The sequence below is a fragment of the Thunnus thynnus genome, chromosome 10 (genome assembly GCF_963924715.1).
Source record: "Thunnus thynnus chromosome 10, fThuThy2.1, whole genome shotgun sequence".
NCBI classification, from domain to species: domain Eukaryota; kingdom Metazoa; phylum Chordata; class Actinopteri; order Scombriformes; family Scombridae; genus Thunnus; species Thunnus thynnus.
In genome coordinates, this window is record NC_089526.1 from 8429408 (window position 1) to 8453376 (window position 23969).

Consider the following 23969-nt stretch of genomic DNA (forward strand, 5'->3'; position numbering starts at 1 on the left):
TTTATTAGTCCAGCAGGAGGCGCCTGACGGCCCTCTCTCAGCTGTACCTGCTAGTTGCCCCACCTGTCCAACCTGCCGTACACTGACTCCATTACTAAGACACACCTCCATCTCTGCCCCACCACTCCCAGACACAATCCCCGCCTGCCGCAGCAGCAGAATATCCTGGATACACTCAGCATGTCTTGTTCAAACAAGCCAGCTTTCTGTTAACTCAGACTGGGAAGGGTAGTGAAGGGCAGAAAGGTGGTGACTGGCATTCATGTGCCAAAACAGCTTTGCAGCCATTTTCTTTCCTGAAGCTTGAGGATCTGGGTTGGTTGGTTGTGGTGTGAGTCAGTGTCATCTTACATCCTGCAATCAGCCTGTGTGTGTGCTGGAGATACGGCAGCAAACTGTGGGGCGGCAACATTGAATGGACGCAACATGGGGTCAGATGAGGCCTACAATTTTGTCTTTAAGGGTGAGTACATGTATTCTCCCTGTTGACTTACTTTGATGCACCAACTGGTGAGTTCCTAAATTATTTGAAAGTGAAATGTCATTTTATATTGTTCCTTTGTCCTTCAATTATACTTCCTTGTTTATCATTAACTTGACAATAACAGCTTACTGTAGAACACAGTACTCAGTAATACTCAGCTTAGATAACTAAAAGTATGTATGCCTCTGGTTGTCAGCAGTGCACTCAGCCAGCTGTGTGGGTGAATATTATTATTTAGGTATTTGTCTCAAAGCTTATAAGTGTCAAAACTCTTCAGGTGAGAGAGATCCTTTGAGTGAAACCGCAACCACGTTAACCAGTTCAGCAGTCGTCTCTGTGAAAGCAGTATATGCCTTACACAGGATATTGTTGAAACCAGGATGTGTACTGACATTCATGCTTATCTTTAGCATTCCACACAGACAACATTGTATTATAGAGTGTATGGTTTAAAGTAGCATGTTAATGCCAACAAGACAAGCAAACAAAAGGTGACCATTTAAATTACATCACTCATTTTGTTTTCCAAATATAACATTAAGTCCGCAAAGGGGTTGTCAACACATGAACTCTGGACCTGCATTATGCACTATTTTAAGTAGCATCTTGGAAAAGTCACTTCATTTTGCTCTTAACATAAAAAGAAACACACACAGCATCTTTTACTACATGGCGTGTTTATTTCTTATATGCACCTGATTAAGGTACCAGATGTAAGAGAGAAGTAGAAGTCATTCAGGGAAGTGATTCGGTTCAGTGATTTGACATTTCAGTACAAAAATGCCATGTTGATAAAAAGTCACTGCAGGTGGATGGAGAAACCAAAGCAACTGTGTCCAAAACATCAAATAGCAACAGTCATCAGATTAAAGAGTTCCACTACAAAATAGGTATGTCATGTCAACTTTATTAATTTGGCCCAGAATTGAAAATTTACCTGAAAGGGCTTTGGGGGCGCACTAGGAGCATAATGGTTAAGGCACATACCTCATAACCACAATGTTTCTTTACACTGTTAGCGATCAAATGAAGGCGAAAAGGAAAAACAAAACAAATGTGTCTGAAATTGTTATTTCCGCAAAAAGTCCAATTACGATGTTACGATGTCAAATAAGATGTCTCCTACTTCACTAAAAAGTCCATTTTCAGTGTATGACTGCTGGAGGTTTCATGTTTACACATCACACTTGTGTAAGTTGCATAATGGATCACAATTAGCTTCCAAACTAGTTGTGATGTCACAAATTATGCTTAACCTCAGATTTTCAATGATCACATAGAAACGTTCTCCTTTCCACAGATGAATGTGAAAACAGCCTTCTAGTATCAAACTCTGCACATACATCATTCTGCACAGTGAAGCTCAAGCATCCAACTGAAGAAACAACAAGTGAAAAACATTTTTGAGTGGAGGGGGACTTCAAAGGAATAGTTAGACATTTTGAGATATACAGTATACGCTTAGATGAGAAGATGACACCACTCTCAGAAATGGGAGTTATAATAAATCTGTCTGTCTAAGACTACAGCCAGTAGCTGGTTAGATTAGCTTAGCATAAAGACTGGAAGCAGGGGGAAACAGCTAGCCTTGGATCTGTCCAAAGGGAAAAAAACAATACACCTACTAGCAGGCAGGCTGTAGCCTTACACATGAGAGTGGTATTGATTTTCTCATTTAACTTGAATAAGGGTAATTACCAAAATGTCAAACTATGCCCTTAACATGGGGGGGAAAAAAGGATGAAACTTCACCAGCAGCAACAGAGGAAAGATCCCTCCTCCGGCCCATGAATTGTGACAAAGTTGACAAGCTGATTGTTATCATGGAACAAACATAATTCAGTACTGGAGAGGTCCTAACAGTGTGTGCTGTGGCGCCTCAAAAGTATGTGCAGGTTTTCATTCCATCCATCAATTGACAGATAGCTTAGAGAAACTAATCAGTAAAATCAGATTCTGTAGTGTTTACTTGGAATGTGAGCCCGACCCTTCACATACATCGACACATTGTTGAAGAGCACTGCAAGAATGAGTCATTTCATGCTAACAGTCATTTTGTCAGAGTATGTATTGCTACTGGATATTTAATTTTGCTCATGTACTATTACATAGAATTTCATGATCAAGTAATTAAAGGATAGGTTCACAATGAGGCTTCAGCAGTCAAGTGGATATCTGCCACATTTACAGTCTTTTTAGCATAAAATCCCCTCTTTGTGTGCCCTCGGACAGTGTTCCCATGTTGAGCACCGAAAGTGCATTATGAGGGGATCTTCTAATGGCCAGTATGAACAGGAGGAATGATTACAGCGAGGAAAACCTCTTTCGGTGTTCATATGAGCACTTGACTGTTGTTTTAAGACAGACTTGAAAAATTGCGAACTCATCCTTTAAAGTTAACCTTTAAACTCATACACATACAGTACATATATTAGAAACTATATTCTTCATGTTTTGAATATTAACCATCTGTCTGTTGAGTATACCCCTAAGTTGTTTCAGGTTTCCATGAGGATTTCAGGGCTGTAAGTAGCAGCGGTACTGTGTGCAGTTCAGTAGTTACATTTCATGTCCTGAAGGTCATGAAAACAAACAAAAGAAAAATTTAATCCTCACTGCAACGCATCAAGTTTTTCAGAATTGACAAACCAGACCAACAGAGAGCTTGACCTGTATCTCCATAGAGACCAGGGTGTTGTTTACATAAGAAGTTACTCAGTAGCAGAGGAGAAGAGGAGAAAAAGGCATTTTCATCCCTCCCTCTTGGAAAAAAAAGCAGTACAGGGATCTGGCTGCAGAGTGAACAATTACCTAAAACAAGCCAAAGTAGAGAAACTTGTAAAACATTCTTTGCTTTGACTTCAGACTTCAGGTTAAACATACTGAAAGTCATTGCAGCAAGTCATCTCTGCTTTTAGAGTGTAGCTTTCTTTCATTGGAATCAGCAGGTGTTCAGGAAAAAAGTGCTAAAGTGTTTTTTTTTATTGTTGTTGTTGTTTTTTAAAATCTGTGACTAGTGAATAATGAACACATCATTTGTAGCTAAGTTTCAAAGCTCAAAGGTCACTGTTGTTCCTGAAATTATATGAAACATCTTTCTTGCTAGGCAGGTTTTGTTATTGTAGGAAGGTCCAGTTCAAAAACTGTGAATCCAATCTGGCAAATTTTTATCATTCTGGGTTTTTAGTAACTCTAACCTGTGGGAATCTGGAAATATACCCCTATCCACTGAAAATCATCTAGGTAGATACCTTGTCCACCTTTGTAGTCAAATCGTGCCCTAGAAAGCAGTGTATCATGTCACACAGTTCAAGCTATTACTATTTTAATGTTCTTTCCTTGTTAGTTCTAAGTATATTCACTGTATTCCTCTTTAAATGAATCACCCAAGGTCACTAATTAACACATCATATCTTGGTTATTTATTTGTTTGCACAAAAACCAAAATGTAAATAATAACATTAGTTGTTTTAGCATAGTAAAAAGAGTGGAAACCGCTACCCTGGCTCTTTCTTGTGTTAAAAGTAACTCCCCATAGAAACACAACTTGTCAACTTTACATTTCATTTTTTGTATGAATTAAACAAACAGGATACAACTGGTTAATTAATGAGTTTAAGAAGTGTTTGGAGGCAGATTTTTTAAACCTTTGGACAGAGCCAGCTAGCTGTTTCCCCTGCTGCTTCCAGTCTTCATGCTAAGATAAGCAAACTGCCTGCTAGCTATACAGTAGCTTCATATTTAGCATGTGGATATGACTAAAGTCTTCTCATCTTACTCTCAGAAAAACAGCAAATAAGCATAATTCCCAAAATGTTGAAGCATTCCTTTAACACCCATCACATCCTAACTCTGTATTTAATGGCTGTGGAAGTAAGAACTGGTGTCCACAAGGTCAAATACTTCAACAATAAGATGGGACTTTATGCAGAGATCCCAGCACTGCTGTGTCTTCTTAGTGTGGTCATACTTTCCTATCTGGGCCAATTAAGCCAAACCTTTTTTCTCTCTGAGTCAGCTGCTCATAACTGAAACCCAAACATTAGTCACTGAAATGTACAGAGGGGGTGTCTGTGTTATTTCTTGTCTTGTTTACTCAGTGGGTAGGATCCTTTGACCGAGATAAAATGAAGTAGCAGCTTAACTTGTTCCACCTGATTTGGAATCACTTTACACTCTGAGAGACTGTTTTATTTCCAAAAACAAAGGTTTGCTTTTGAGAGATTTTTCCCTCAAAGGTTTTCAGTTTTATAGAGGAGGAAGTGTGTGAATTCACCAAAGAGTTGACAATTGCGGAAGAAAATACAAATGACGGTACTTCAGTTTTGCTCAAATAAGTTGCTTAAATATTTACACCACAAGCATGACAGACCACCATGTTTCAGAGTGTTATATGGTATAGCTTCAATGATGAATAAAACCCCCACGCAACCATCTCACAAGTACACAGAGTGAGAAAACAAACAGCAAAACTTCAAAATGTCCTTCACTTCTGAAACCACACGTATACCCCAACCGCTGAAGTTTGTCATCCTGCTTAGCTTTACTTCTTTTGCTTTTCATGCTCACTCCTGCCCTGCCTCAAGTAATTTGACACATGGGTGAACTTTACAATGTCACATTACCTCTTTACTAATCAATAATGTGGTGATTCTGTTACAGACCATCATCCCGCATCTCCGCCCAGTATTTTACTCAACATGTCCTGTCTCTGCATTATTTGCTTTGTATGCTTGACTTAAAACAATTAAGTAATTTACCATGAGGGTGTGGTGCTGCTTTTAAAATAGGACATCATATCCCTAATGGTGTAATCAGCCTCAGTCTCAGACAGCTAAGACTGGGGATTTATGGAGCAACCAAGAACGACACACTTAAACTAAAGGCTTCAATTAAGAATTAAGGGCTATAAAGGATAAAGTGGACGTCACAGGATTGTCTCATATTAGGCTTTGTGACTCTTGACTTTGTCTATTTTATCCATATATTACTCAAGAAATACTGGGTTTAGTCTTTTACCATCCAAGATACTGCAAAACATTAAAATACTTGATATTCTTGCAAAACTTGCTGTGCACAGTACACCTCTGTCACTCTTCTGGATCTAATGTTAAGAATTCCCTTGCAATTCAAGTATAGATGAGCAAGTAAAACTGGAGGAGGAGTGTGTCTTTGACGGGATTAAAATGTTACGTTACAAAAACATGGACGCTCTCCACTGTATTTAAAATGCCTCTGTGTTTTGTGTCCTCTGCAGTTGTTCTAATAGGAGAATCTGGAGTAGGCAAGAGCAACCTGCTGTCCCGCTTCACCAAAAACGAGTTCAACCATGACAGTCGCACAACCATCGGGGTGGAGTTCAGCACACGGACAGTACAGCTCAGCAGCTTCACCATCAAAGCTCAGATCTGGGACACAGCCGGACTGGAGCGATACCGAGCCATCACTTCTGCGTGAGTACCAAGAATCAGCTTTTTATATTATTAGTGTATACTGTACTGCTGTACTTTTAAAACATCTGTGTGTCAAGTTTAAGTTGCCCAAATTTGTATTTCTTTTTAGCAGATTTTCAAGGCGTTCTTGCAGTTATTTTACAATTTAAAATCACATTTTTGGTGCACCTTCTTCTTGTTAAACTGTCTCCACTACTTGCACTTCAGTCACTGATTACCTTACAGATCATTTCCTGAAGTTATATTTGGTAACCCAAAGAGAGGGAAAACTTTAGAAGAGGGACCTAGTGTGCGCACATCCAGGCAAATTATTCAGGTGCAAGACAAAAAAAAAATCATTGCAGGTACAAAGGAGCAAAGTCTGCACACTGTTAAACTCCTAATAAATAATTTTATTCTCTGGCAACATTTCAATCTGTGCCTGTGAAAGATCTCACAGATTGAAACGTTGCCTCAAAAAAGAGAATAAAATTATTTTATTGGGAGTTAAACAGTGTGCAGGCCTCACTCCTTTGAACCCAAAGAGAGGGGTCATGACCTTGGTCCTTTCAGTCCAAGAAGGGCAGATGAGCATGTAAAGAGTCAGGGAGCCCCTTATTCAAAATACAGTGTATTTCGATTGTATTATTTCACAATCTCGCTGTCAGAAAAGAAATCAACATTTCTTTGTACTCTAGGATGATTTCTGGCTGTATTATTGTGGAACCATTTTTCTGCTATTAAGCTGGATTGTGGCTGTGCTGAACGTACAAGTTAAGACAAAAACATACCTAAATTTAAATAGATATAATATATTAAAGAAATTGTTTGACATTTTAGGAAATGTATTACTTTACTTTCCTGCTGAGAGTTAGATGAGACGATTGATACCACTGTCATGTATGTATGGTAAATATACCAGCAGCTGGTTAGCTTAGCTTAGCATAAAGACTGGATACCAGGGGAAAGGTTAGCCTGGTTCTGTCCAAAGGTTAGAAAAAATTCTGCTGCACCTCTAAACCTCACTAATTAACACATTATACCTTGTTTGTCTAAACTGTACAAAACCAAAGTGTAAAAACAACAATTTTATGTTTCACAGGTTTGTGCTGGACAGTCTCTTGGCGGGGAACTTAGTGGAATCTCTGCTGGTTTCCTAGCAACTGATTCCTGCCAAGAAATAGTACTGCACATAACATAAATTGTTGTTTATACACCTCTGTTTTTGTACGGATTAAACAAACGAAATATGACGTGTTGATTTAGAGGTGCTGGTAGACATATTTTGTTACCTTTGGACAGACAGGGAAGTTGTTTCCCTGTTTCCAGTTATGCTAAGCTAAGATAGCTAGTCGCCGTCTACAGCTTTATATTTACTATACAGACATTAGAGTAGTATTAATCTTTTCATCTAACTCTTGGCAAGAACACAAATATTTATCAGAATGTCTAACGATTCCTTTAAGTAAAAGGTAGAAACCATTTTTAAAATCAACATCTCATACTTCTTTTCTTAGTCCATATTGTAGTTGTTGAGCAACCTGTATGTCAGCATGTTAAGGTGGTGCTGTTATCACCCAAAACACACGCAAGGCACTGATCATCAGTTTCCTCCCACACTACCTGAAAAACCACCAGCACATTCTTGTATCCAGTCAGTTTCCAACTGACACACTTGGGTTCCAAAATCCAATTGGTTAGAGCAGAGACCTTCATTTGAGCACTAAGCCCTCAGCGGGTCTCTGTTCTATCTGAGTGTGCCCCGGATTCATTCTTTTTTAAATTAAACTAGAAGGATTAACAGTGTGAAAACTGGTTTTAAAACAATAGAACCATGTCATTTTTATTTTTAAGACATGGAAAAATCTGAGGATATGCTACACCACGGGATTAGCTCTTTTCTGACAGCTTGGCTTTTTGAGTAATTACTTGCAGACTTATTCCACTATGCAAATTCTCACTCCCATGGAATTTCCTATTTGTGCTCTAACAAGCAGCTAAAACCTATTAAAGTGGAATTAATTATGCTGCTGGAAGAGGGGAGCAGAAATGTAATTGTGAATGAAGTATTGATTGGTTCATGACTTCAGAGCAATTGTCAGTCATTAATTTAACTTTCAATTGACAGTAGGAGAAACTGTTCATTCTGAATGAAGATAAAGCAAGACAGTGCTTAAAGCCGCTATAATCAATATTTTTTTTAAATGACAATGGACCGAATGACTATGCATAAAGATGAAAGGGGTTGCTTGACGAATCCACAGAGAATTATCATCTGAAATGGAGCTACAGTGAGAGAGGATATTAAACTTACAATCATCAGGTGGCCAGAAACACAACTCCAAATAGATGTCAATGCTGTGTTTACAGCTTGTAAAAACCTTTCCCTTTTTATTTATATCACCTTCATTTAGCCATAGAGGCAACTTTACACTGGCCCTAAAAGTAGCGTCACAAAAAAATAAATAAAGGAGACACCTAAATGTCACATGAGGAGTAACTGTGAAGTCAATGTCCTCCAAACAGGTATTACAGAGGGGCTGTTGGAGCCCTGCTGGTCTATGACATCACCAAACACCTCACCTATGACAGCGTGGAACGCTGGCTAAAGGAGCTGTACGACCACGCTGACCCCCACATTGTGGTCATGCTGGTGGGAAACAAGACTGACCTGGAGTCAGAGAGATCTGTGCCCACTGAAGAAGCCAAAGATTTTGCAGGTACAAAGTCAAGAAGCATTACCACCGTGCTGAAAATGAAAATTTTAAGTTCATTATAAAGAGTTTATGGGAAATTAATATGTGATGATTGATAGAGAATATGAAGATGTTCATTGCTGGATGGTATGTTTTAAATTTGTTGCACCCAACTATGACTTGTCAATATGACAGTATTACAGACTATTCAGTGAAATTTAGGACTTTGGGTGCTATAATAATATCTAGGAGTGTACATTTAAAATTACACAAAATTATCTGTCTTACTTGAATTTTGTTTGTTTTTATCCAGAAAAGAAAGGTCTTTTGTTTCTGGAGACTTCGGCTTTGGCGTCAACTAATGTGGAAGCAGCATTCAACAATGTCCTTGCAGGTAATTCATTTTAATGTCTTTTTTGTTTGTCTACTTTTGAATCAGTTTGCAAATCTGTTGTTAATGTACAAATCTGCAGAGATCCAAAGGGAGGCATAGTCTGTTTAAACATACAGTATGGTTGTTCTAGTTTAAGAACAGTGAAGGTGGCATGGTGGATTGCTGAACAGCAAGGGGGAGGTAGATTTATTCACTGATCTGTCCTTTCTGTGTGGAATTTTAACATTGGTTTCCTTCAATTTGCTCTGTTCACTGCAAATACATATAAATCATGTGCTATGGATACACAAAATTGTTTTTCCCATAGACACTCCACCCTGTAACCTTGAATTTAACCTCATATAGTACAGACCTCCATGTTCTCGTCTCATGGAGGTCTGGAGAAAATCAAAATCTGGAAAAGGGTAGAATAACATGACCTTTGGCAGTCCATGAGACAGCCATTTGATTTGCTTTGAGCTTAAAAATACCCACCTCCGGAAACAGCACCTCTGGTTGGTGTTTGTTTGGGAAGGAACAACTTCATCATAGTGACGTTTTTTTACATTTGTTCAAGAGTTGCTGTCCTTTTCCAATCAATTTTTGTGTATCATGGAAGTGCATATGTACTTTGTTTTGGTACTATAGAGCTTTCTGCTACTTTTCCCATCAAAGCGTGGGAACTTGGGAACTTGGCAGCTTTTTTTCTATGCTAGCATATATAAATGTAAAGTATATATCAATTTTCTGTCTCAGAGATTCACAGGAAGGTGAGCAGTAAGGAAGTGGTCCGGGGCTCTATCACTGCTGTGTCCTTAAACAGCTCCAGAGCAGAGAACACAGAGGAGAATAAACCCTGCTGCAGAAACATCTGATTAAATCCTCCTTCAGGAGCGCAGAGGCCTCAGGATGGGTGTCAGGCAAACTCCTCCTTTACCCACAACCCTGAGCAAGAGCCCAACGAGAGGCAAGCAGCACGGCAACCTTGGGCACCACTATTAATGGTCCTGGCTTAAATGATAGCACTTTGAAATGACTGATTTACAAGATGTACAAGTTGCATGGTGGCATGATGCATTCAAAAGATGATTAATAAATGTGAACGAATGTAGCTGGAAAACAACATCAATCTTTCAAGAGTCCCTGCTGACTATTAAGCATATACTGTAGGTCACTGGTAAAACACCAAACTGTGTTACCTGTAAGAAAATATATTTATGATTTATGCAGAAGATAGGACAAACTGAGATGCATCATTGCGTGTACTGTTTTAAATGTAAATGATACATGTTTTTTCTTAAAATGTTTGGTTGGTGGCTAATATTGTAAGTACTGACTGAGTCTTGCTGTTACTGCTATGCTAAAGCTGATGAGACTGATTGCATTTCTGTTCATAAATAAATGCTTTATTGACTACTGTATGTTATTTGTATCTTATAACCAAAGATGGGCCTTTTTCACTGAAGACATTTTGATATGTCAGAGTAGGAAAAAAAAGGGTGTAAATAATAAAATGAATGATGGATGAGTTCCGTTTAGCTGCTACAGTTTCAGGGTCCTGGTATTGTGCATGCTGGCTCACTGTCACACTGTAATGGCTTACTAGGACACTTGGAATAGAATGGAGTCATTGTTTATGTTATTAGTAACACCTGTGCTTTTCCTGCTTGAACAAGTCAGAATATCTGCTGTGAAAAAGTAAAAAAAATTCAGTAATTAGAAATATTGCATCAATCTGGTTGAGCTGAAAGATATTTTCCTGTAGTAATCTCAACCGTGAAAGGTCTACTCTGAAAATATTATTTGTCCCAGGGTTGTTTCTAGCCCTATCAGAAGGTCATAACCTCACAGGAACTCCATAATGAGGTCTGAAAATTCTGGAGACTTCAACATTACAAGATGTAGAAAAAGTTCTGAGACATGAATTTTAGACGTACACTAGCATCTCCGTCTGACAGAATAGGTCAGGGGTGGGCACCCTTTTCAAGCATGATATCTCCTTTTCCTCTGACTGGGCTGAGATAATTAACTTGCCCAATTAATGTTGGCTAAACCCCGTCAGAATGACAATACTGCCACTGAATAAATGCACAGGCTGTTATAAAGGGCTGGAGAGATATGATAAAACATTTTTCCTTCCTGCAACAAATTGAATAACAGTGAAAACAAACCAGTTGTCAGTTGTATGAGAAATTAATGAATTGCCTGATAAAGACAGAGAAAACAGACAGAGAAAACAAGAGTTATTAAGAGTGAAACAATGGAAAAACGGCCAGTTTGACCACAACAGCACGAACACAGTGTGAAAAAACCACAGTGAAGAGCTGAAAGCTGTTTTTTTAGGGACTTTCCTTTTCTGCCAAGTGTGAAAGTGTGGGAAATACCGACTACCATTTAATATAATGGAAACCATTATTATTTAGATTATATGTTCTCATTTTGTTCACACTTTATTCTATCTTTAATGCGTACAATTATTTATCTTCATGATAAATATGGTACATTTGTTTATATCTTGCATTTGAAGATTTGTATCTTAGATTCTATTTTAGCTTCTTATAGTTTCTTTTAAAGTAATGCAAAATATTTTAGTCTACATATATCAATTTATGAAAATAAATAGACTACTTTGTGTACTTTTCTTAAAATATGTGACCAAACCTAAGTCCATCTGTTTTGAGAATGCACCTACAGAAACATATTTTGGACTGATGTGATGAACTAAGAATAACTGTCACCTTTAAAGGGAAATTTGAGCTGTTTGGAGTTGAGAAGTATGATTTCAAAGACTCTGATATGCATGTGTACATACATTGTTAACCTGTTTTTGATGTTTGGGAAATACCAGCAAAGTCTTAAACCAAAAATCAAACATCACAGGATTCAGTACCACTTTAAGTAACAATCTGGATATCCTGAAACCAATGTCTGCACTGGATAACTGACTATTTGCTCTGTATCTTTCTTGTAAATGCTGATCTCTCTTCTTGCTTCTTATCCTACAAAAGAAATTTAACATTAATACCTGGGGGACCCTGTATTTCAGTTTGAGAGCCACTTAACAGACCATACAATATGTATACAGCAAATAATTCAAGGTGAATGGCAGGAACTGTATGTACCATGGACTCTGCAGTACCTGCAGTTCACCTTGAATTATTTGCCTCAAAAGGAAAAGGAGGAGGAAGTGGGCAATTTGATTAATCCTTGTGTTTTGTTAACTTTGGCTTTACGCCCTTATTGTTTCGAGTCCCACAGATAATAATGATAATAATAGCAAAATCAACATTTTTTCCCCCTTCAAATGTGTATTTTTCTTCTCTTTTGACCTTTAAAAATCCCAGTATGTAGAAGGGTAACAAGGTGGTATGTGTACACACTTTCTTGGGATTTGGGAGGGGCAGTTCTGTGTAAAAAGTACTATCAACATCAATCACAGATACATGTACTGTGGTTCCCAACTTTTTACATGAAGGGACCACTGTTTTACCATTGAGTAGACTGACAAACCCTGCTTCCCTTTTTGAATTTTCAACGATCATACTAGCACATATAGCACGTACACAATACTAGGTTCATGTGACCCAGAAAGCCACAAGGGGTTGTTTTGACCCAGTTTTAATGTTATTTTTATTTTACTGTTGGGTTATTTACCCAAACTAAAGGCTGTTATAATCTATTCTTTTAAATTTTACATGCCATGGTTTGTTATTGATTGTTAATAACTTGAATGTCATGTGTGCATCGTTTTGTACAAGACACAATAAATTTGTTATAGTTTTTAGCTTAAGCTTGTTACGTGTAACACTGGGTCAAAAGAATAGATTTCTATTGGGTAAAGTTAACCCAGTGTTGTATTGGTGTGACCCAAACTGGGTCAAATATTAACCCAGTGATTTTTAGCATGTGAAAATATCCAGTTTTACAGCTGGATTATCATGAGACCCCAAACATAACACGCTGTTTTTTGTAGATTACTTTTAAAACATGTCATTAGTTCAAAATCATGTAGATAGGTCAATAAGCAATAAAGTCCCACAGCATCAAGTTGATTAGTATGTTTTTGGGGGGCTGTTCAAGAGGGTCCAAGGTCTCCATGGACCCCCAAACAGAACATTAGAGTTAAAATAGTCAGTAAGGCTTCTTTTGTCCTCCTGCTGTTTTATATTACACAGTATTTGCACTGTTTAGGCTGCAGTAACATGTGTTGCAGAGACATATTTGTGATACCATTGTTTGCCAGCTGGGCGCCATTGCTGCTAACTAACCTGAGACTCGATATTACCTGTTGAGGCTTGGAGAGGCTGACGTCATGCAAGTTAAACAACCAGGGGCCAAATCATGAACGGCAGCACAGCGGACCAATCACGTCACCGCTAGTGACAGGTGTCGATCTGCTATTGACCATTAGGAGCGAACAAGGGGCGGGACAAAAGAATTGACGTTACGTCGCAGCCTCTGTAATGGCAAGTGACAGAGGGTGAGGAAGACGAGGGGAAACTTTGTATAGCTAGCTGGTAGTTGCTGCTTGATTTTTTTTGTGTGCCTGAAAACAATATCAGTATCATATTCGTTCATCGTGTCAGTGACTCAGCGTTGCTGTCGTTTTAGTGCGATTTTTCACTGTCTTTCCTGTGTGAGGCTAAAGTCGTGAACGGTGGCCGGTCGGTCTCGAAGTAGCTGAATACCACCAGAAGTTTGTTCGACTTCGAGTAACGTAAATAGGCAGAAGAGGAGAAACTATGACCAACAGAGAAGACGAATATGACTATCTTTTTAAAGGTGAGTCGTTGTTTTACCTTGAGAGCTAGTTAGCTCAATTTCGACACCAGCGCTTCACCTGTGAGCGAGCGTCATTTGATGCCGAGTTGTCTCAAGTGTTGACCTAACAACACGGTACAGGACGACGTTTATCAGACCAGGAGACAAAGGCACCTGCTCTGAGCTGTGACTTTAGAGTGCTGTTAGTTGAGACATAAGTAACGACCTGCCGTTAAAGCTGTTCAGCCATATGATTGCAACATTAGCAAGCAGCTTAAATACGGACTCTTGTGTTTCACGTTAAGCAGCATCTGCTGTGGAGTCATTATCTTGCAGGCCGATGATGCAATCATGTTGGGATGCGGCGTCGGTCAACAAGGGGTCATAAGCTCTGGTATGACGACAAATCAAAACAGTTTTCATCCAGACCTGTTGAGAAAAGAAAAAGAAGAGTTTGGTCCATTAGTTTTACACCTGAGGAGTTCATGGTCAACTAGAAACTACCCGTGTTTGTAGTCTGAAAGTACATACAGGTGTTGGACAAAACCATTTTTTTGTGAACACTTGTTCAAATGATTACACCACTTGAACTTAACTACTTAAATTAAAAAAAAGTTATTATGCTCTAAACAACAGTTCAAAAAGTTTATAGCCTCATTTAAAGATCATCAAGTTTGTCTAGTGATCAGATATTTTAACAGTCGGCATAATATGCAGAAACATTATCTCACAATGTGTCATTTGGTACCAAATGTACTGTAATTGGGGGGGAAAGTGATTGTTCCCATATGGCTATCTTCTGGTACAACCTGTAGTTCATAGTTGTACCTTGACAAAAGCAAGGGGAAATTAAGTGCCCATAGTCAGTTCAAATATAGAACCCTAAACAAGCATGTGTTGTCAAACTGGAAATACCTGCATGAAGTGTGTGTGTGTGGCCACAGAGAAGCTCTGTCCCGGCGCATAGAGAGGATGAGATTTGCTCACTCCCTCTCAGATAAAATGACATGATGACATGATGGTCAAATAGCTAATTTATCTGAATCATGTGCAGTATTGCAAGGATACTGATAAGGTATTGGCTGCCATTCAGGCTCTCGCTTAAACCAGGAAATTATTGCTATGGATCTCCTTTGTTCCTTCAACCTCCTTTTGTCCCTCACAGTTAGATAGCATGAGTCAAGTTGCATGAGCTCTTAGTGAGTCACATAGACCTGTCCCTACCGATGGAGACATCAGCACAGGAAGTCATCCTGTTGTCCTACTGAATCCATACCTGTGTCTGTGTATTTGCTCATTGTCAGCCTCAAAACTTTTCAATTTTATTCTAGCTGCCTCAAATTCACGTCTTTCTTTCTGGACCGAAAGTACGTTTCACTACCCGATAGAGTAAATTAAAGCCATCGGCTTCTTACAGATATTATATGATATATATTTTTAGTCATTCCAAAACATGAAAAACATTTTAACACCTCAGCTTTTTGATTGTCTTTGATGCATTTTGATGCAATAAAATCAGTTCTAATGAGAAAATAATTATCCTGCTGTACTAAAAGTTATCTCTTTTAGATTAACCAGTATTATACATTAGCCAACTTTAATTTCACATACATAGAAATGATGAGATTGGTCACATGACGGTGAGCTTTTATTCCATTTGAAGGAATTCAGGGGATTTAATTTAATCTCACTGACCAGACAGATACTGTAGACTTAGATTAGATTTTTTAGATTCATTCTTCATTCATAGGCTTGGCTACATCATTGGATGCAGGGTTTGTTTAATATAATAGAGAAGTGTCATGTCTTTTGAGCTGAAGAATGCAAACCCAACAATAGGTTAGTGAATGGGTGTGTAATGCAGCCATCATATTACCTGTCTGATGGCAACAGACCTGAAAATGGTTGCATAATGATTTTTGTCCTCCGCCCAAGATCTTTTGTGCAGGATAAAACGGTGAATGTTACATATTTGGCGTGGACATTGTTGGGATGGGTAGTCTCTAGAGAGCGCCTCTGTTTTGTGTGAATTAAAAAGTCCAAATAAGGCTTATAGGGAAATAAGGCCTCTGTTTGTTTGCCTGAGCCGGCCCTTAACGTGGACGGGTTAGTACCTGTGTCTGTTACACCATACTTACACTGACAAACTTGAACACACACACAGTTTCCCTGTAGAATGAGCAGCATTGCTTAAATGTGAGCGTGGTCGATTTGTTAACGCCGTTTCAACATTCCACAACAAGTTCCTATTTCCTAATAGCAGGGTGGTGTGCAGTTGGTGTGGTAGGTTCCTTTTGACAGGCTGACTCACCTGACAATTGTGGAAGTAGTTTTTTTTTTTTCTGACAACCAGTAATGCCTGCTTCTGTACATTTTAAGAGAAAACCCGGTAGAGGAGGAAACACAGATTTAAAGCCTTTGTTTCTGTCGCCATGATTCAACACTGAGCTTTAAAGAAATAGCTCACCGTAAAATGAAAATATCGTCATTTACAAGTCATAGTGAGACTTGGGTTAGTCAAAACATATTGATTAATTACAGCCTTTAAAACAGGAGGATAGCTTATTCATACAAATTGATTTTTGCATACATGTGATATAATCAGTCTCTCAGTTCTTTCCATGATTAAAAAAACTTTTCCTTAAGTGATTTACTGCCCTTCAGTCAAACACTGTCATGGCTGAAGTACGTGAGGTGGTGGGTGAAATCTGCAGCGGAGCGGATCACTGGCTTCATTTGGATTCATGCGCTCAGTCTGCATATATTTCCTGGAAAGAGCAGGTGGTTCTAATATTTTGTATACTCGGTGGTAGTCCCCTGAGTTTCTGCTTTACCTTGGCCGGCAGCCACAAGTGTACGTCATTATTTGGCGAGGCAGGCTGTCTTAATAGAAATGAAAATCAAATTTTAATGAAAGAATTCAACCCATGTTTATCAGTGTAACTTATTTGTGAATTGATGGACTGTTTCATCAAAGGTCTACCATTTGTTTGCCCTCACAGCTGCAGCCGTAAAGTATGCTGCGCTGCTCAAACACAGCCATCAAATTATACAGTAATTATGTATAGTCAATTCTCCATATGCATTTTAAAATTCTCAAAAATTATATTGTGTTGTACCGATTTGTTTGCAAGTAGAATTCACCACACACTGTGAATGTGCTATTGATAATTGTTCCTCTTTCTCTGTTCTTTCTTTTTTTTTTTGCTACAGTGGTGCTGATCGGAGATTCAGGTGTAGGGAAGAGCAACCTGCTGTCCCGCTTCACCCGTAATGAGTTCAACCTGGAGAGCAAGAGCACCATCGGGGTGGAGTTTGCCACGCGCAGCATCCAGGTAGAAGGCAAGACCATCAAGGCTCAGATCTGGGACACAGCCGGACAGGAGCGATACCGAGCTATCACTTCTGCGTGAGTACAGCCCGTTATTTGAAGACCTCGTGGAAGCACAATTACACTGAAATGCAGACATTCCTCACAGATCCACATGCACTGTTTGAAACGAGCATGTTATTGATATAGATTCACACAAAGCACAGGAACTTAAAAGAGCCTCTTTTTGCTTCCTCATGTATTTGCAATAACAACAGTTCAGAAGTTTGGCTGCGTTGTGAGTGTGTGGGGTTGTAGGCGTTACCTTCCATCTAGTAGAAACTTGAAACAGCGTGCCGATCTTATTTGTGATGAATTCATTTTAGAAATCAACATATTGGACCACTTTATCATTCCTAAAATAACCAGAAGGAGATAATAGGAAGTGATTAAAGCCACAAAATGAGCCTTTTTGCTTTGGGGCAGGAAGTGTTTTGTTAATCACTGTTTCCTCCTCATTTCTCGGTCAAGTTCCCCTCCCAACATTTGTCACTATCTTGGATGTGTTGTCTACCTTGAAGCAGCAGCCAACCCCGAGGCAGTGGCATGTATCTGTATCAAACCCCCACAGGCGTTGAGGAAGCAGCAGCAGGCGGCGAGCGCAGCCAGTCTTACGTTGCAATAAACAACGTCAGTGAATGTTCACTTGTTTTACGAGCTTTGCCTGCAGTTGTTTTAGCTTAACTGTTTTAATTTCTTGCTCATGCTCTCCGTTTTGTTCTACTGTTGTTGTTGTTAATCGGACACTCCTGCAATTGAAAGCTGGCTGAGCCCTCATGACGCACTCGCAAAGATTCCTGAAATCAACAGGCTATGACAAGAGAAAGTCCTCCGCTGCAATTCATATTCTGTTCCACCCCTTCTATGTTTTCCAGGTACTATCGTGGAGCAGTCGGAGCTCTCTTGGTTTATGACATCGCCAAGCACCTGACGTATGAAAATGCTGAACGCTGGCTGAAGGAGCTGCAGGACCATGCAGACAGCAACATAGTCATCATGTTAGTGGGCAACAAAAGCGATCTGCGCCACCTAAGGGCGGTACCCACAGATGAGGCTAAGGCCTTTGCAGGTATTGTCACTGTAATGGCATTGTGTGGGATGTGTAAGCACATACAGTATGTAGCCTGTATTGGCCTGTGAGATTCTAAAACTCTGCCTCATTAGCCGATCGTCAGGTTAAAGCTGCGATAATGAGCATAGATAGACTGACCCCTAGCTGCTTTAATTAGGTCGTTACGATGCCTAAAGTACTTTCCAACATATTATCATGTGTGTTGCTGACAGTGAATTTAATTAATGCATATGCTTGTGTCATAAGTTTACTTTCAGTTTACTTCATACTGTTTAGTTTGTACTCCTTTCAGCACCTCTTCCCACTGGAAGAAATGTTAGAAATGTTTGCACTGTGATACTGTAAGGCACTTTACGTAAATGCGCCCGTCAAACGACATATGTCCTTGGCTCGAATGTTGTTTGAGTACATGTAAGAAGCTCTCCAGAAAGAATGCCACTAGGTCAAAAGGGCTCGATTTGAATTAATTAAACTTCCACTTATCTCGGCCCTTTGAGAATTTCAGGGCTTTGTCTCAGAACAGATTTCTTATTTTTAAAGGCAGCCTCGTATTCCACGCAAGTATGACATTGTCAACCTTTTGACACTTATTATTTTAGATTGGTCGGGCCATGTGTTTACTCTTGACCTTGAGTTGGCTTTTGTCCGATTCAGTGTTGCACCTGCTTTGACTGGTAAATGACTCTTGATAGGATTGGCTAGAAGGGAGTAAAATACACGAGTCCTGTTGATCCATGTTAACATAAAGGGAGTCATTTTCGCTGGAAGATCAATAACAATTTCACAAGTCAGTGCTATTTATCTGTACCGATTTGTTTTTCTATCTATACCTTTCTACACACCATAATTTATGATACCTAATTTACATAAATGCCATGTGGTGGAGAAGTGTATGCAAAGTTTATGACAGTGCAACAAATGAAGGGTTTTCCCCAAAGAACACAACAGCAAAAAAGCACCAGTCTTTAGTCCTTTATGCCACTGGGTGACAATTATCCTTTCACCTATGATGGTTATAATTTATTTCTAAAGTTCATTTTAGTTCATAATCCCCTTTTATACTTGGAATTGCAATGTGCAGATTAAAAAGAAAGAAGGGAAAATTACACAGATATAGCACTAGTGCAGAAACAAGTAACTGATTATCCAGCGAATCAACAGATTTATTCATTCATTGTTCATAATTTCATAATGTAAATGTTTATCATCCCAGTACAAGCACCAAACATTTGCTGGTCTTTACAAATATGAAGGGATACTTGCTTCTCTTTGTTCCGTATCACACATTTTTATACTCTGGGTATTTTTTTGGTTGTTGGTCAGATTGAGTAAGCTTTTTGTTAAAATAGTATCTTTCACTCTGGTAACCTTTAATCTTTTGTGACTTTATTGAACTTGGGTTCAGTGCCATAGACAATGTACCCAAGTACAATAAAATCACAATAAAGATGTTCTTTATACTACAAGTGTTACTGGAGTTTTGACCTTTTCAAACTTTTTTTCCTTCTCCATGCACCTTGGAAGTAGGTGAAGTTGTGCCAGGGATCCCTACTCTACTTTAAACATGTTCTTATTTTTTTGTTATTATATAGAGTAAAGAATTATTGACTATTTGAATCAAATTGAAATGTGTATCATGCATCTATGTATGTAATATATTAGTATAATTGTTTTAAATGGGATGTGTATCTCTCAGTAGACCATAAGTTTTGCTTTTTAAAGGTTTTCATCAGATTGTGAACCATCATTTTCTTTACTTTGTCTATTAAGTCTTGGTCAGATCTCTTAAACATTTCTGGAAGGAACCCTGTAGTGAGTGTATATTTGCAATAAGAGTTAAACACTGAATCTTTGCATTGTTAATGACTTCCTCTAGCCGATGAGCAGTTCTGCAACAGTATTACAGTACACCAAAAGTCAGTGTAGTTGTGAAAGTTAAAAATAATGCAGGCCTATGATAAGTTGTGACATTATGTGCATGTGTGCTTTACAGAGAAACATGGCTTGTCTTTCCTGGAGACATCAGCGTTAGACTCATCAAATGTGGAGCTGGCTTTCCAAACTATTCTCACAGGTGAGCTTCACATTGTTTTCTGTGTATCAAATCAAAGAATAACAGTAAGTTTGATCCTGAAGGGCACTGATGTCTAAAGCCTCTAAGCTACTTAATGATGATGCCTTATATATAAATCGATTTGTCTGAAAGTGTTACATTTCCATCCAGACTTTAATGGTTTACGTAACACCGTCTGTCCTCTGCCACTAGATGGCAGCAAAATCCATCTAATCAGTCACCTCTAGCTGATGTGCAGGCTGTGGCAAGGAAACCACCTCAATCTTTTTTTTAAGGTCAAAAACATGAGTAATTGGCTCACTGAAAGACCACTCAGCTAGTCAAACCTGTTGAGAGCTGCTATGAAGACGGTCCAATCACCAGCAAACCACAAAGCACTGGTCATTATGGTCACAAATCCACTTTGACCCACTGTACCAGACGCATCTGTTTGCTTAAGAAAGACATTTTGTTAGTGGTTCACAGATATGTTTTCTCAAGTAAATGTCTGTGAGCAGTTTCCCCAGGAGACATAAAGCCACACTAACAAGTGCATTTGATGTTGGAGATTTGGTAACATGAAGAAAAAAAGCAATTGTTGTGACTGACTCAACCCCTGGAGTGCTTAAAGGGAAAATTGAACAGTGAGTGGTGCCTCCACTTCAATTGCTCCAGGGGCTATCAGTCTGCAAGTATGTGCCACTTGCTGTTTATATTCATCTTCTGCTCCATGTTCAATTCCCTGACGCCTCCACTTGAACCGCTTGAGCCATTCTGCCCACACTACAGCTTTATCAGTAATTTCTAATTCATAAAAACTTCAAACCAGCAAGCCCCATTGAGCTAACGTTGCTAATTAGCTCATTAAGGGAGGAGAAGAGAGGAAGTTAGCAGTGCGTTAGCAGGCCAGTACGAACTAAACTTAAGACCCAGCGGGGCAGAGAGGATGTCGCATGTGAATTTATCAGCGGCAGACAGATCTTAGGTCAGAGAGTCATCCTGTTTGGTTATTGTCTGTATAGGCACAGCAGCTGATGATGATGTGTAGGGTCTGTAGTAATGACTCATGGTTTAACCACCTGACGTGTCGTGTCACAGTCAGAGCCAGGACTCTTGTTTAACTTCAGACCTTCTTGCTTAATAGGCAGTTTTTATTTCAGGACTGTTTTGTTCCACATCTGGCTGTAGTTTAGAGTTAAAGAGGCAGTAGGCAACAGAGAGGTGTTCGCATCAGTCCTGCTCTCTTGAGTTGAGCAACTAACCACTCCAATGGCATCTAAGCTAAAGTTTAGGTAACTGGAATTCAGAGATTCAAGATTGAAGTTGAGAAGAAGTAGAGTTTGAGGACAGGTAAACTGCAATTTAAAAAAAAAACAGCACTGAAGTTCACTTGTGTGTTTGAAGCTTTAGCTCATACTTTCTACTTATCAGCATGAGCAAGCAGGGTCACAGAAGCACGTCGCAGACCCATAATGTACAACATGCTATTAGTTATTGCATATCGCTTCGGGGAATGCCTAAAACGAGACTCGGTAGTGCCACATGACACAACGATGCCAGCTTAGGATGGAAAGAATCCTACACTGCTGCCAGGAGTCTGGATAGAACAGTTGTTGTTCAGTTTTGCCATGCCGTTTGTCCTTATCACAATATGTCCCACTGTTGGCGTGATTTATAGGCATCTACACATAACTCATTCCGTTTTCACCCTTCTCTCCATCACAGCTATCTACGACATCGTGTCACAGAGGCAGATGTCAGGACGAAGCGACTCAGACTTCTCACCAGCCTCCAATGTAGTGCCCATCACGGTCGAGCCCACCCAAAACTCAGCCAATAAGGGTCTCTGCTGCCAGACCAACTGAGACCTTACCACTGACCTCCTTCACCTCCAGACAAATTGGAGAAAAAGCCAGATAGACAAAGAGGGACAGACAGACGGACAGGGAAATGAAAAGACAGGTAGAGAGAACCATTTAACACAAGGACACTTGTACTGAGCTTTATTTGTACATCGTCTGGCGAAGAAGAATTAACAGTATGAAGAGAGGGATCAGTGAAGGAAGGGTAGTAAAAAAAAAAAAAAAAAAAAGTTTAGATGAACAGACAGGGGTGGTGTGGTGAGAGTGGGAAGAAAACAGGTGAGATGCACTGTACCTGATGCACAAAGTTCTGCTTGGAGCTCGATGAGCTTTTAAAAATGAAAGAGTTACACGATCAGAACTGATTCACAATCTAATGAAAAATTGAACACATTATAAGACCCCTTTGGTTTCTCATCATGATCTGTCTTTGCAACCTGTCCTCCCTTCTGAAAGATCTATTTTAAAAGCCAGTAAAATGCTTCCCCTCAGTTTCCCACTACCAGGATATTGGGCAATAAAAATCCACATCCAAAAGACTGAAGTGCAACCTTTCCGTCACCGTTGTCACTCCAGTTTTCCCCAAAATGTCAAGTAGTTAGTAATACAATATTTATTGAACACTATATTAAGGTCTTGTTTGGTCAAAGGGTTTGCATTTTAACACTGGTCGGTAGAAATTTTCCACACTGATTGCTTCACAGCAAAGGGAGCTCTCTCTTGCTTTTTTTGATGCTTTTGCTTCGGCTCACAATCATCTCAGTGTAAAGAAACTTGTAAGGGCAACTACCCCTCGCTAATGGAGGAGCAAGGGCTTCAAGTCATTTTTCCTAAATGCACATGCTGGAATTTTGTTGAAGTTGGTTGGTTCAAATTGTGTTCCACCAGGCCATTCAGAGCAATAACATCCCTCCCTAACAGTGACATGTAATTTCTTTTTGATTGCTTTTGATCTTTGTTTGGAAGGCTTTCCTGCTCTGTGCACACTTTGTACTCTACGGATGAGTCATGCTCTTGCAAGCTTTGCACAGTGTTAACTCTAAATGAGATGGGATAGCTGCATCACTAGCGGACGGGTTAACTGCCAGCGGGACAGCCGTGCTGGCTCCGCCGATGACCGTTTCACCCCTGACCCCTTTCGGGTGTAATGGGAGAGATTAAGGAATTGGTTTTAAATGCATGGACAAACCCTATGCTTCTGCTGCATGCTAGCTCAGATGGATGGATAGATGGATAATGTTTCAGGGGACGAGGTAGTGAGGGCACTCAGCCCTGCCCTGCTCCTGTGGTCTCTGATGTACCCGAGATGGCTTGTTTTACTGTAAGTGAAATCCTCCACTGCCTTCTCACCTACTCTTTTCTGTCTCTCTCTACACTGTATGTAACTGGAACAGGACTCTGCCTTCTGGGATCTCCCTGAGGTCTGCCCTCACTCTCACTTGTCTGTATTTCCTGTGGGGAGGGGAGGGGAGGGAGGGAGGGGGGGGTGGGTGGTTGTATTCAGGAGCCAGGATCGGGGTTGTTAGTATCTAATAGTTTAATAGATGAGGAAAAGGAGAAAGGATGGTAGTGTTAGGAGGGGCTTGATTAAATTCAAAGGTTATGCACACAGATGGTGTTTGTCCTGCTGATGTGTTTCCACATCAACACTGACTTCTGTTGACTTCAAAGGTCTTAAACTGGGTGGTATAGGTTAGGGCTTTTTAAACATTTATTCTAATATATGTATATTTGGACTGCATATGTATAAATAAATCTCATTTGTTATAGTTTGTCTCTTATGTCTTTTTAAAATGTTTTTAAACAATAAAAGGCTGCAAGGAGCTGGCTTCTTCATTAGTGAATCTGGTAGAGGGGCATAATTAA

At 39.5% G+C, this 23969-nt stretch overlaps 2 protein-coding genes across 2 annotated transcripts; both read left to right on the top strand.

The window, feature by feature from the left end:
- Positions 1-112: 112 nt before the first annotated feature.
- Positions 113-10406, top strand: rab25b (RAB25, member RAS oncogene family b). The gene is made up of 5 exons (XM_067600737.1): positions 113-463; positions 5742-5937; positions 8443-8636; positions 8926-9006; positions 9742-10406. The coding sequence occupies exons 1-5, from the start codon at positions 427-429 to the stop codon at positions 9858-9860; spliced, it is 627 nt and encodes a 208-aa protein (XP_067456838.1). The 5' UTR covers positions 113-426; the 3' UTR covers positions 9861-10406.
- Positions 10407-13417: 3011 nt separating this feature from the next.
- On the top strand, positions 13418-23872 carry rab11al (RAB11a, member RAS oncogene family, like). Its single transcript, XM_067600740.1, has 5 exons — positions 13418-13767; positions 16960-17155; positions 17992-18185; positions 20182-20262; positions 21967-23872. The coding sequence occupies exons 1-5, from the start codon at positions 13728-13730 to the stop codon at positions 22104-22106; spliced, it is 651 nt and encodes a 216-aa protein (XP_067456841.1). The 5' UTR covers positions 13418-13727; the 3' UTR covers positions 22107-23872.
- Positions 23873-23969: the final 97 nt, after the last annotated feature.